Genomic DNA, 14,444 nt, shown 5'->3' with positions numbered 1-14,444 from the left:
CGTTTCATAAACGTTTGTTAACCACAGACCTTATTTCAGGCATCTAAACAAACCCCATGCAAAACTCCCACTGACTTCCAGACCAGGGAACCCAGCGTCATGCGGACTTCTGGGTTGGCCTAAAAAATATATATAATCCCTACAGTACTCTATCATATCTGCAGGTTCAAAGGTAGAATTTTTAATACAGCACAGAAAACATAATGTGTTAAAATTAGGGATGCACCGATCGATCGGCACGTGACCGGAAATGGCCGATTTTCACGTGATCGGCCTCGATCGGTGATCTGCGCCGGTCACTCTAAATAGCCGATTCTGTGAGCCGATTTTCACATGACGTGCGCGCACCCCAAAGCACCGAGACAGGCACCCAGCCACCACACCACACACGCCAGCATACCTTCCTCGTTGTGGATTTTTTTCACCGTCAGTGAAGTAGACAAATCTCGCAGTTTGTCACACATGCAAGTCGAAAATAAGCCGTGGAGACAGAGATGCGGCCGAGTCCCGCTCGGCTGGAGTCAAGTCTGAGCGGCTCGCTTCACCTCACTGGCCCCCCTCTCTCTGCTCTCTCTACCCGGGAAGCAGTGCTGCTGCACCCGGCCACAGTGCACAGCCGACTTGGCGAGGTGAACGCGAGCATTGTGTCCACCATTCCCCGACCTGCCTTTTCCATTCCACATCAGCGCTGGTGCCTCAGCCTGTCAGTCATGTTGTAACGTAGATACAGGAGAGACTATTTGTTTCGTATTGCAAATAGAACGACGGACATAATAATAAAAATGCATCGGACTCACAAGTGTGCAAGGATTTCTGTGCGTGACGATATTTTTTCGGATGGCAGATAAAAATACGCATACCAAACTTCGGACTGTGTGTAAACTCCGCCTGTTATTCAGACTGAAGATCGTTACTGTAACTCATAAACTCATTTCCCCTCTACTCAAGAGGACTGGTCTGGAGCCAGTCTATAAACTCCTTGTCCATGGATCATTTTGATGTTCTGTTGCACCTGTTTTCTTTTGGAAAAGTAAATGCATGATAGCTGTGGGATATAGGCTATTGGATTTAATTTAATTTTTGTATTCATTGTATTTGCACAAAAAAGCTCTGTCCAGTAGCCTAACCTGGAACACTTTTATTTTGAGATGTGTTTGAGTGAGATGGTCCTACTTCATGATGCAAATGATAAGATAAGATAAGATTATTTGGATCCCCATTAGATGTAAGAATTGTTCTATGAATCTTAATTTTCAAACAAAGTTACAAAAACGTTTGTGTAAGCTGTCAATTGTTGTTTTTAGAAAAAAAAATCGGAATCGGCAAAAATCGGTATCGGCAAGTCAGACTATTCAAAAATCGGAAATCGGAATCGGCCAAGAAAATGGCAATCGGTGCATCCCTAGTTAAAATGAATGCAGCAATGGACTGTGTTTGCACACCCAATACAGAAAGCATCAGATAGAGCAGAAGACTCGAAGCAAGAAATGACTCACGTGCAAAGGATGGACTGGTCCTCTCGATCTGTGGGAGACAGGAAGTGGACAAAGGGAGGGGAGAAGAGAAGAAGAATCAACCTCAGTGTTTTGCCATTGATCCAGTCTCTACAGTCAATCACTTTCTCAAGATGTGACACCACCAAGTCTCTAAGAGCGAGAAGACTTTCTTTAGAAAAACAGCTTGTGAGCTTGCCATCAAAATGTTTCAAATAAATGGTAAATGGCCTGCATTTATATAGAGCTTTTATCCAAAGCGCTTTACAGTCAGTAGGTACATTCACCCATTCACACACCGATGGCGGCAGGCTACCACGCAGGGTGCTGGCACACCAACGGGAGCAATTTGGGGTTCAGTGTCTTGCCCAAGGACACTTCGACATGCAGACTGGAGGAGCCGGGAATCGAACCACCGACCTCTTTTATCCAAAGCGATTAGTGGACGACCCGCTCTACCTCCTGAGCTACAGCCGCCCCGGCTGTTTACCACAGTCTGAGACTTATCTTTTATACCCTGTTTACCACAGTCTGAGATTTATCTTTTATACCCTGTTTTACGACAGTCTGAGACTCGTCTTTTAACAGGATAATCAAAGGACTTTCTCTGGATATTTCAGTCGTCTAAGGCTTCGTAGCATCTCGCCACAGGTATTTCTGAGGCATGGAAAACTGGACTGCAATGTGAAAAATGTGGGAAAAGCAACACTGGAGTAAAATGTCTGGAGTGGAGAGATCATCCTACCGTAATGTCAGTTTTATAATGCTAAATGGCAGGCTGCTGACTGTGAGCACAATTTGCACAGACGTGCCGAGGGTCAATAAGTCTCTGCTATTATGAGATCAGTTACTTATAATAGCAGTGGTTCTCAAATGGGGGACCGGGGACGCCCAGGGGGTCCGTGGCACTTTGCCAGGGGGGCCGCGAAAGGTTTTTAGGAAAATAAAAATAAAACCTTTTTTTTTGTGTTGCAAAAGCTTCATAGTTCAACGAAAATATTTTATGCTTTAAATCTAAAATGGTTCATGGATTACATTTTAATCTAACAAACCTATCAATTTAAAAGTCAAGCACGTTACCGTGGAAACAATTAGCCCAAAATCACAAATCAGAATGAGGGGGTTCCCGGTATATTTTCTATTTTGTAAGGGCTCCTTGGCTGAAAACATTTGAGAACCTCTGACTTATAGTTTCTGAGGAGAAACATCTGCGGGTGGAGGAGACTTTATTTCTCAAGCCTGTCCCCAAGTCCCCTTTTTCATAGGAATCGATTAACTTCCAAACATAATTTCAACATAATAATGGAACATAATTTAGAAAATAACATTGGGCCGCTGTAGGCTGCAGTGCATATATAAGCCTCATTGAACTGAGCGGGTGATAATGATGATAATGACAGAAAAACAGTTCTTGAAAAAAATCATCATCCTCCATTTTGATTTAACACGCACACGCACACACACACACACACACACACACACACACACACACACACACACACACACACACGGAGAGTGATACGGAAACAGGGGGGAGACAATTAAGAGAAGAAGAAGAAAATAAAAAAGTTGCACAAGAGTGAATGCCCTGCCAGATGTGTTTGCAGGTGATAAACCGATAACTCTGCTCTCATGATCTACCCCCTTCCTTTGGTTACAGGTTAATTGCCAAAATAAACACCGGCAAAAATGTGAATCAATCACCTCAACTGAACCATTTGTATCCAGACTCCAGGATAACAATGTGACATCCTCAGGGAGGGCATGAGTGCGCTCACTGAATGCTTTGATAAGCATAACAAATTATAAACTATAGCCAATGTCTGGCTGTAGAACTGGATCTTAACTCTACTGAGCACTGGAATAGTGGCTGAGACAGCGTTTCCCCCCCATCAACATCAAGTATTAACGAGGAATCACATTTCATTCATTTGATCGCATGCCTGTAAATGAGTCAGACGATGGCAGAATATTTGCCATATAAGATGAGCTGAAGCTGGCAGTGTTTATATTGGTACTTCATTTACTATGGTAGTTACTGCCACTGTCGGAATGGCAACCAAAGTCTATGAAAGGTTTAACGGTTGTTTGAGCAACCTTGGCCATTCTGTGATTTGATTTGGCTGACTGGAACAGATTCAATTCATTTTAACTGGATTTCACAGTAAAAAAAAAACGGCGTATCTATTTACAGGATGTGCTGGTTGGTGCAGAGCTGCTCAGTATAGACATAGCAAACCATGCCCTCTTTGAACTCTTTCAACATGATGAAGGAGTAGTTAAGAGTTCAATGAGGGCATGGTTTTGAACAGACCTCCGATAAGATTCACAGTGTCTAGTCTAGTGTTAACGGGAAAGTTGACCTCGGTTCTGGAAATGGTCAATTCTGTTTACATCTGCACTTCTGTCAATGCATTTTCCGACTGCCTCTGCCATTTCAACCCTGGCTTAATCCAGTATTGAGCCTAAAAAAAAAAAAGTTTGGTTCCTGTTGGTTGTCAGTTGAGGTGATGGGTCGGTAGGGATTTTTTTTTTTTTAATTTCCAGTGGCAGCAAGGGATAGATAGGAAATATATATATTTTTTTATTTTCCTTAAAATCACAGCAGCGATGGATACTTTTTTCATAACATAGCCTACATGTACTCTACCACTGTGCTCTACACACGTTTTTATATGAACAAAATATTTAAGTCAATATGAATGCTTCAATGTTATTAAAACGTTGATTTTAAATGTGTTCTTCTTTCGGCGGGGGCAAATGAGTAAGTTGCTGTGCACAAAACAGTATCTGGAAGGCGGACGGAGTCGCGGTACTTTGAGCCGTCGAGGGCACAGGTTCTAGCTCTGCCGTGCACTTCAGTGCTAAATACCTGAATTGAACTAAAGCCATGACGCCACTGACGAGCGAACCAAGCTGCTGAGTGAGGGTCGACACCACATCGCTGGCGATATCCGTCCATTTGTCAGCTCTGTCCACTTTGCCGGCTGCTGATACGAATATACAAGGGCACTGTTTAAATCCTGAAGCACATGTCCGTCATGCTCCCTGCCATTTTCATTTTAAAGTATCCGTAGCGAAAAGCACCTTCGCGCCGTGGCAAACCCCGCCCCTTAGCGCCACCGTCAAATCAACAAGCTCATAAAATAAATTTGGGTCGCACGTAAATTGACAGGGTCGGTCGGAAACCGGAACCGAACAAAAAAATGTTTTAGGCCTTGCTGCTGAATTTGAATGGAGGTAATAGAGCATTCATTTCTGTTAGTTCCCCGTTAGTGCAGGGTATTTATTACTAGACATTGTAGTGTACTAGCAGTTTGAGAGTAAAATGCAGGGACCATATGGCTCCACTCTGTAGTCGGTACGCAGCCCAGCTGTACACATTTAGGCCAACTGTAGTACCCACTTCTAATCTGACATCTGATTGAATATACTGTATATGAATTCAAGGAAGTTAATGAGGCCTAAAAGGTACTTTGATTATCATCTGGTTGGGACACACCAGATGTAGAACAGTGTAATGAAGAACCCGAGGATCTCTAGATCTGTCAGCTAAAACGTGAACAAGATTAGGTCAAAACCCAGTATTGCCACGGCCGCCCAATGGTGTAACTTCATCACTCAGTCAGTCAGTCAGTGACAGACATTCACCTCTAGAGGGCACTGGCCCTGTTGTTGCGGTCCAGCCAAAAATGTTATGTAAAATGTAGAAATGTGCTATATAGAAAATAAGTCTGCTTGAACACGGCATCAAGGAAGAGGCTTCGCAAAACATGACACAAAATAAGTCACCAAATTCATGGCTGTCTGACATCAAGAGTTTAATAAGTGCTGTGCTGAAAGCAATTCCCATTGGCCGTCTGGTCATGTGGCAATAAAACGGTATCTGATGCTTCTCTATAAACCTCTGAGCTATTCCACTTCCTGCTTCAGCACTGTACCAGAGATTTTCATCCGCCATTTATTTTCCCATAGACATTTCGTAAAATGCTTATAAAATAGTTTCACTTCGTCGAACCAAACGGTTCAGCTAACGCTATAATCGGGAGAGGCCATAGAACATTTCACTCGGACCAAAACTTTGAAAATACAACATCGAAAAAACATTTTCTTTAAACCCGCATTTCTTTACGTTTTGGTCCCAGTGAAATGTTATGCGATCTCTCCTGTTTCTAAATATATCTGTACCGTTTGGTTTGAACCAGTAAAACTATTTTTATACGCATTTTACAAAATGTGTATGGGAAAATAAATGGCGGATGAAAATCTCTGGTACAGTGCTGAAGCAGGAAGTAGGCGGTCACTTTGCCTCTCTATGGGAAGCATAATGGTGGTGATGTCATGGGAAAACAGTAGTTTATCTTCCATTATCAATGGCCCCCCACACACCCCCCCCCCCCCACACACACACACACACACACACACACACCACCACCACCCCCTGCAGGGCTGGGGCCTCCTCTTAAGTCACATGGCCGGCTGAGCTGCCAGACGTCCACAGATTAGATAAAAGTCACCAAACTCTCTCCCTTCCCTTCACACTCAAACTGACTGCATGTTGCATTGGACATTCAGGGCTTCAACTCTGGCCAGAAGAGAATTGCAACGCTAATGGATTTGGAACAGTAGCTACATGATGATCAAATGAAGGTGAAATCAACATTCCTTCCCCCTAGTCGAGATGGCTTCCTGTAATTCTGCTGAAAGTGTCTGGGTTTGCAGACGGCCTGGCCTCTGCAGTCATCACTATCACAGACGGCCTGGCCTCTGCAGTCATCACTATCACAGACGGCCTGGCCTCTGCAGTCATCACTATCACAGACAGCCTGGCCTCTGCAGTCATCACTATCACAGACGGCCTGGCCTCTGCAGTCATCACTATCACAGACGGCCTGGCCTCTGCAGTCATCACTATCACAGACGGCCTGGCCTCTGCAGTCATCACCATCACAGACGGCCTGGCATCTGCAGTCATCACCATCACAGACGGCCTGGCCTCTGCAGTCATCACCATCACAGACGGCCTGGCCTCTGCAGTCATCACTATCACAGACGGCCTGGCCTCTGCAGTCATCACTATCACAGACGGCCTGGCCTCTGCAGTCATCACTATCACAGACGGCCTGGCCTCTGCAGTCATCACTATCACAGACAGCCTGGCCTCTGCAGTCATCACTATCACAGACGGCCTGGCCTCTGCAGTCATCACTATCACAGACGGCCTGGCCTCTGCAGTCATCACTATCACAGACGGCCTGGCCTCTGCAGTCATCACCATCACAGACGGCCTGGCATCTGCAGTCATCACCATCACAGACGGCCTGGCCTCTGCAGTCATCACTATCACAGACAGCCTGGCCTCTGCAGTCATCACCATCACAGACGGCCTGGCCTCTGCAGTCATCACCATCACAGACGGCCTGGCCTCTGCAGTCATCACTATCACAGACGGCCTGGCCTCTGCAGTCATCACCATCACAGACGGCCTGGCCTCTGCAGTCATCACTATCACAGTGATGTATGGAAATCCATAGAGTTAGCGGTGAGTCACTGACACGTTCATGATTGGTGATGGTAACCTGGGTGCTGCCTAAGTAGATTGACTTGTTGGCGGCAAGCGAGCCATCAATAACTCAGGGAAGGTGACTCTTCTGCTGATCGCACTTGAAGGTGACATGCTCGTTCTAGCCCTTACGTTCAAGATTTGTCCAAAGCTGACGTCTGTTTTCTAATCTCCCAAAGCGCTTCGAGCCTTCGGACATGATGGGCCTCCATGCCCTGTTGCAGTGACGCAACGGGCAAGCAAGAAAATAAGATTCTTTACAAGAGGAATGATGCTTCTGTTTTCATCTCAACTGAGCTGAGAAAAAGGATGAGAAAAGCTCAGATTTGGTGCGGACGGGCTCGTTTGCTTTTTCCAGCAGCACAGTAACTCAATATACATGAATATATGAAAGAGTTGTGGGGGGGAGATGGGGAGGAGGGAGGAGGGGTAGGGTGGAGGAGGGGTGGGTGGAGGAGGGTGGGGTGAGGAGGGGTGGGGTGGAGGAGGGGTGGAGGAGGGGTGGGGGGAGGAGGGGTGGGGTGGAGGAGGGGTGGGTGGAGGAGGGGTGGGTGGAGGAGGGGTGGGGGGGGGGTGGGGGCCCTGATCATTCAACTGTGAGGTGCAGCAAGGCACACTCGTGGAATGCTAATGGTCTTTGCCGTGAGTGAGTGCACTAATTAGGTTTATGGATGGACGGTCTAATGGCTTGCTGAGTCGCTAATTAACTTCATCATCATGGTGACGGACAGCAATCCCTTCCTCAAATGAGTAGGCTCTGAGTATGATTTCATCTGCGACGACGACATGGATATTTCAGCTCATTGAGTACACATTGCGCCTCAGGCTGGACCGTGGACCGTTCTTCCCAAAGGTGAAGGCTTCCCGGAGACAGAAGTGCTGACTGAGTTCCTTTAGGGTGAGGTGGTGGGTGGGGGGGGGGGGTTATCTGACCCAGGATACAGCTGGCTGGTGCATCAGGGGCAACCTGGGTTTCCTGGTTCTGAACGGCAACTTCCCGCCATCAGGGAAGGGGCGGGATTGGCCTCACGCACGCAGACATACACTTCAGTTCACCAGCATCCTTCGAGGCGTGACGTCAGCCGCCGCTCTGCGCATGACTGCACACACCCCGCCCCCCGTTAGGCCACGCCTCTTTATATCTATTCACACCCCTATCTCCATCACACACAAACACCCCGCCCCCCGTTAGGCCACGCCTCTTTATATGTATTCACACCCCTATCTCCATCACACACAAACACCCCGCCCCCCGTTAGGCCACGCCTCTTTATATGTATTCACACCCCTATCTCCATCACACACAAACACCCCGCCCCCGTTAGGCCACACCTCTTTATATGTATTCACACCCCTATCTCCATCACACACAAACACCCCGCCCCCGTTAGGCCACACCTCTTTATATGTATTCACACCCCTATCTCCATCACACACAAACACCCCGCCCCCCGTTAGGCCACGCCTCTTTATATCTATTCACACCTCTATCTCCATCACACACAAACACCCCGCCCCCCGTTAGGCCACGCCTCTTTATATGTATTCACACCCCTATCTCCATCACACACGAACACCCTGCCCCCCCGTTAGGCCACGCCTCTTTATATGTATTCACACCTCTATCTCCATCACACACAAACACCCCGCCCCCCGTTAGGCCACACCTCTTTATATGTATTCACACCCCTATCTCCATCACACACAAACACCCCGCCCCCCGTTAGGCCACACCTCTTTATATGTATTCACACCCCTATCTCCATCACACACAAACACCCCGCCCCCCTGTTAGGCCACGCCTCTTTATATGTATTCACACCTCTATCTCCATCACACACAAACACCCCGCCCCCCGTTAGGCCACGCCTCTTTATATGTATTCACACCCCTATCTCCATCACACACAAACACCCCGCCCCCCGTTAGGCCACGCCTCTTTATATGTATTCACACCCCTATCTCCATCACACACAAACACCCCGCCCCCCGTTAGGCCACGCCTCTTTATATCTATTCACACCTCTATCTCCATCACACACAAACACCCCGCCCCCCGTTAGGCCACGCCTCTTTATATGTATTCACACCCCTATCTCCATCACACACGAACACCCTGCCCCCCCGTTAGGCCACGCCTCTTTATATGTATTCACACCTCTATCTCCATCACACACAAACACCCCGCCCCCCATTAGGCCACACCTCTTTATATGTATTCACACCCCTATCTCCATCACACACAAACACCCCGCCCCCCGTTAGGCCACGCCTCTTTATATCTATTCACACCCCTATCTCCATCACACACAAACACCCTGCCCCCCGTTAGGCCACACCTCTTTATATGTATTCACACCCCTATCTCCATCACACACAAACACCCCGCCCCCCGTTAGGCCACACCTCTTTATATGTATTCACACCCCTATCTCCATCACACACAAACACCCCGCCCCCCTGTTAGGCCACGCCTCTTTATATGTATTCACACCTCTATCTCCATCACACACAAACACCCCGCCCCCCGTTAGGCCACGCCTCTTTATATGTATTCACACCCCTATCTCCATCACACACAAACACCCCGCCCCCCGTTAGGCCACGCCTCTTTATATGTATTCACACCCCTATCTCCATCACACACAAACACCCCGCCCCCCGTTAGGCCACGCCTCTTTATATCTATTCACACCTCTATCTCCATCACACACAAACACCCCGCCCCCCGTTAGGCCACGCCTCTTTATATGTATTCACACCCCTATCTCCATCACACACGAACACCCTGCCCCCCCGTTAGGCCACGCCTCTTTATATGTATTCACACCTCTATCTCCATCACACACAAACACCCCGCCCCCCATTAGGCCACACCTCTTTATATGTATTCACACCCCTATCTCCATCACACACAAACACCCCGCCCCCCGTTAGGCCACGCCTCTTTATATCTATTCACACCCCTATCTCCATCACACACAAACACCCTGCCCCCCGTTAGGCCACACCTCTTTATATGTATTCACACCCCTATCTCCATCACACACAAACACCCCGCCCCCCGTTAGGCCACGCCTCTTTATATGTATTCACACCCCTATCTCCATCACACACAAACACCCCGCCCCCCGTTAGGCCACGCCTCTTTATATGTATTCACACCCCTATCTCCATCACACACAAACACAGCAGCATGGAGAGAGCTGCTGTCTCCTCCTTTATCTGTGTGGCTGCAGACACAGAGGAAGGAGATGATCCAGTCAGTGATAGTCTTCACTTCTATTCACTGCTTTGTCAATACAACCGCTTCAGATTGTAAAGTACGGATTGCCCGTTACAGGCAGAAGAGTCCAGGCTGCCCGTTACAGGCAGAAGAGTCCAGGCTGCCCGTTACAGGCAGAAGAGTCCAGGCTGCCCGTTACAGGCAGAATAGTCCAGGCTGCCCGTTACAGGCAGAAGAGTCCAGGCTGCCCGTTACAGGCAGAATAGTCCAGGCTGCCCGTTACAGGCAGAAGAGTCCAGGCTGCCCGTTACAGGCAGAAGAGTCCAGGCTGCCCGTTACGGGCAGAAGAGTCCAGGCTGCCCGTTACAGGCAGAAGAGTCCAGGCTTGTGCAAATGAAACTGCCACAGGACATGTAATATGACTACTTAAAATGAAAGCTGAGAGGTTAGGAAATCACTCTAAAAAAAACTTGATCTAGTTTTGAAGGCCAAAAAAAGGTTCGGGTCAGGTCTCAGTTAATCATAAATGAGCTACAGCCCGACAAAGCAGACAAAATGGCCTTATTTCAGCCACTTGTGTCTGTGGACGTCTGTCTGTGGACGTCTGTCTGTGGACGTCACTGTCTGTGGACGTCTGTCTGTGGACGTCTGTCTGTGGACGTCTGTCTGTGGACATCACTGTCTGTGGACGTCTGTCTGTGGACGTCTGTCTGTGGACGTCACTGTCTGTGGACGTCTGTCTGTGGACGTCACTGTCTGTGGACGTCACTGTCTGTGGACGTCTGTCTGTGGACGTCTGTCTGTGGATGTCTGTCTGTGGACGTCTGTCTGTGGACGTCTGTCTGTGGATGTCTGTCTGTGGACGTCTGTCTGTGGACGTCTGTCTGTGGACGTCACTGTCTGTGGACGTCTGTCTGTGGACGTCTGTAGCTGTGTTTCCATTACAGTTTTTCGCAAAAGAATTGCGATATTTCTACAACTTCGACAATGTACAATTACGACTTGTAGGCATTTCCATTGAAGTTGCGTTTGAGTGATTCCCCGTTGCAGCAGCTGCCACAGTGATTACGCACGGGGATCTGCCCCATATCCCGTCCCCTGCATGCTCAAATCCAACCAATGGTCAATGGAAATCCCAACATGAAGTTACAATGCATATAAACGAGCCTGATTATCAATTCAAAAGAAAATGAGTCGCAAAATGTTGCTGGCTGCGTGAATGCAGTCAGCGCGACAGGCAGAGGAAAAAAGGTAGCCTAATAGCCTACAACTGGTCCGATTTAGAGATGGAGGGGGGAAAAGGCTGATTTGGTTCTATAATTGCACCTGAAACGTGTGCAATGTATTAGCCTACTCACAGTCACTGTATTCACTTCAGACAGCACCACCGCACCAGTGTGTGCTTTTCATCCTCTCATCTCGCCGCTGTGCCAAATGCGCGCACACAGGCAGCCTGCTGTCACCATGGACCGATTTCTGCCATTAAACATTATCTAATTTGCCCGGCTACGCTTTTGCACAACACTCGTCTTTCTGCTAGGTAGCGTTGCTTCAAAGTTTTCCACTTGCTGCGGAGGTTTTGACACGGCTATCGAACCTTACTTACCAAACTTATTTTCCGCTCCTTTTCCAAGGGATAATATGGGTCACATGACGTGCAAATGCGAAAAATGTGTTTCCATTACACTTTTGCGATAAACTGCTATATCGACACGTCTGAAAAACCACCTCATGAGAGCGAAAAAACTTTTTGCGATATTTGGGAGGTTTTTCGAAATTCACGTGTTTCCATTACCCAATTTCTATTGCGATATTTAGATTTTGCGCATTTCTGAGGGTAATGGAAACACAACTACTGTCTGTGGACGTCACTGTCTGTGGACGTCACTGTCTGTGGACGTCACTGTCTGTGGACGTCTGTCTGTGGACGTCACTGTCTGTGGACGTCACTGTCTGTGGACGTCACTGTCTGTGGACGTCTGTCTGTGGACGTCACTGTCTGTGGACGTCTGTCTGTGGACGTCACTGTCTGTGGACGTCTTGTCTGTGGACGTCACTGTCTGTGGACGTCTTGTCTGTGGACATCACTGTCACGTCTTGTCTGTGGACGTCACTGTCTGTGGACGTCTTGTCTGTGGACTTCACTGTCTGTGGACGTCACTGTCTGTGTACGTCTGTCTGTGGACATCACTGTCTGTGGACGTCTTGTCTGTGTACGTCTGTCTGTGGACGTCTTGTCTGTAGACGTCTTGTCTGTGGACGTCACTGTCTGTGGACGTCACTGTCCTCAGACAGAAAGGAGCGCACAGCGGCATCACAAAGCGGTGACAGAGTGAAAAATGGGAGGACATCTTGCGGCTTTGAGGAGAACACAGTGGCTCTGCGTGTGGTGTTTGTCCGTGTGGAGGAGGAGAGGAGAAGGAGAGGAGGGAGAGAGGGAGATGATGGAAGTCCTCCACACTGAGCTCATTGTGAGGCTGTGGACCCGCTGGGCCCGGGCCAGTCTTCTTCACCATCGAAGGCCTAATGCCTGCATTAAGGAGAGGCAATGAAGTGCAAACGCTCACCTCAGAAGAAAAGAAAAGCAGCTAGCAACCACACTGCTCCAGCAGCACCACACTGCTCCAGCAGCAACCACACTGCTCCAGCAGCACCACACTGCTCCAGCAGCAACCACACTGCTCCAGCAGCAACCACACTGCTCCAGCAGCACCACACTGCTCCAGCAACACCACACTGCTCCAGCAGCAACCACACTGCTCCAGCAGCACCACACTGCTCCAGCAACACCACACTGCTCCAGCAGCAACCACACTGCTCCAGCAGCACCACACTGCTCCAGCAGCAACCACACTGCTCCAGCAGCAGCACCACACCACACTGCTCCAGCAGCAACCACACTGCTCCAGCAGCACCACACTGCTCCAGCAGCAACCACACTGCTCCAGCAGCAGCACCACACCACACTGCTCCAGCAGCAGCACCACACCACACTGCTCCAGCAGCACCACACTGCTCCAGCAGCAGCACCACACTGCTCCAGCAGCAGCACCACACCACACTGCTCCAGCAGCAGCACCACACCACACTGCTCCAGCAGCACCACACTGCTCCAGCAGCAGCACCACACTGCTCCAGCAGCAGCACCACACCACACTGCTCCAGCAGCACCACACCACACTGCTCCAGCAGCAACCACACTGCTCCAGCAGCACCACACCACACTGCTCCAGCAGCAACCACACTGCTCCAGCAGCACCACACCACACTGCTCCAGCAGCAACCACACTGCTCCAGCAGCACCACACCACACTGCTCCAGCAGCAACCACACTGCTCCAGCAGCACCACACTGCTCCAGCAGCAACCACACTGCTCCAGCAGCACCACACTGCTCCAGCAGCACCACACTGCTCCAGCAGCAACCACACTGCTCCAGCAGCACCACACTGCTCCAGCAGCAACCACACTGCTCCAGCAGCACCACACTGCTCCAGCAGCACCACACTGCTCCAGCAGCACCACACTGCTCCAGCAGAACCACACTGCTCCAGCAGAACCACACTGCTCCAGCAGCACCACACTGCTCCAGCAGCACCACACTGCTCCAGCAGCACCACACTGCTCCAGCAGCAACCACACTGCTCCAGCAGCAACTAGAGTGTCTCTCCACAAAACCAGCGTGATGCCAATGGAGGAACAACCAATCAGTTGCATGTGTCGGTTAATGAAGACAAATCCTCCAGCATTATGATGCTGTCTAATTAACAGGAAGGAAAATAATGTTTGCCTTTAGGCTGTCTGCAAAGAAAAAGAGGAGCTCTAATGTCACTGACAATATTTCAGCATCATCCAAGTCAATAACCGGCAAGTTATCAAAGTTATTTAAATCAATCGGGAGTCGCCATTACTGTTTTGGCCGGTTACATTACGTCCACTACGAGGCCGCTTCCTGATTGGTCCGTGTCGTGGTCATTTCTGGACATGGCTGGGGGCGAGCTGGAGTCCAGACTGATCTCTGTACAACCAATCAGAATCCACGGGAGTTCACGTCATCAGTATGGCTTCACCAGCCTATCAGAGTCCGCTCAAGTCATCAGTATTGTTTCACCAGCCTATCAGAGTCCACTCAAGTCATCAGTATTGTTTTACCAGCCAATCAG

General features: G+C 49.0%; 1 protein-coding gene across 4 annotated transcripts in view; it reads right to left on the bottom strand.

Annotated features, from left to right (window-relative positions):
- LOC310794131 (myosin-10) overlaps nt 1–14,444 on the bottom strand; it is a gene marked incomplete at its 5' end in the record, with an annotated part of 87,057 nt that overhangs the window by 50,032 nt on the left and 22,581 nt on the right. For all 4 annotated transcript variants that reach the window (XM_083656032.1, XM_083656033.1, XM_083656034.1 and 1 more), the window contains one exon: nt 1,497–1,524. In XM_083656032.1, coding sequence (XP_083512158.1) covers nt 1,497–1,524 — 28 coding nt within the window. The remainder of the gene's footprint in view (nt 1–1,496; nt 1,525–14,444) is intronic.

The sequence above is a fragment of the Poromitra crassiceps genome (assembly GCF_964638095.1).
Source record: "Poromitra crassiceps genome assembly, chromosome: 19".
In the NCBI taxonomy this organism is placed as follows: domain Eukaryota; kingdom Metazoa; phylum Chordata; class Actinopteri; order Beryciformes; family Melamphaidae; genus Poromitra; species Poromitra crassiceps.
The sequence above is the reverse complement of the archived record's forward strand: the minus strand, read 5'-3'. Positions and strand labels throughout refer to the sequence as shown.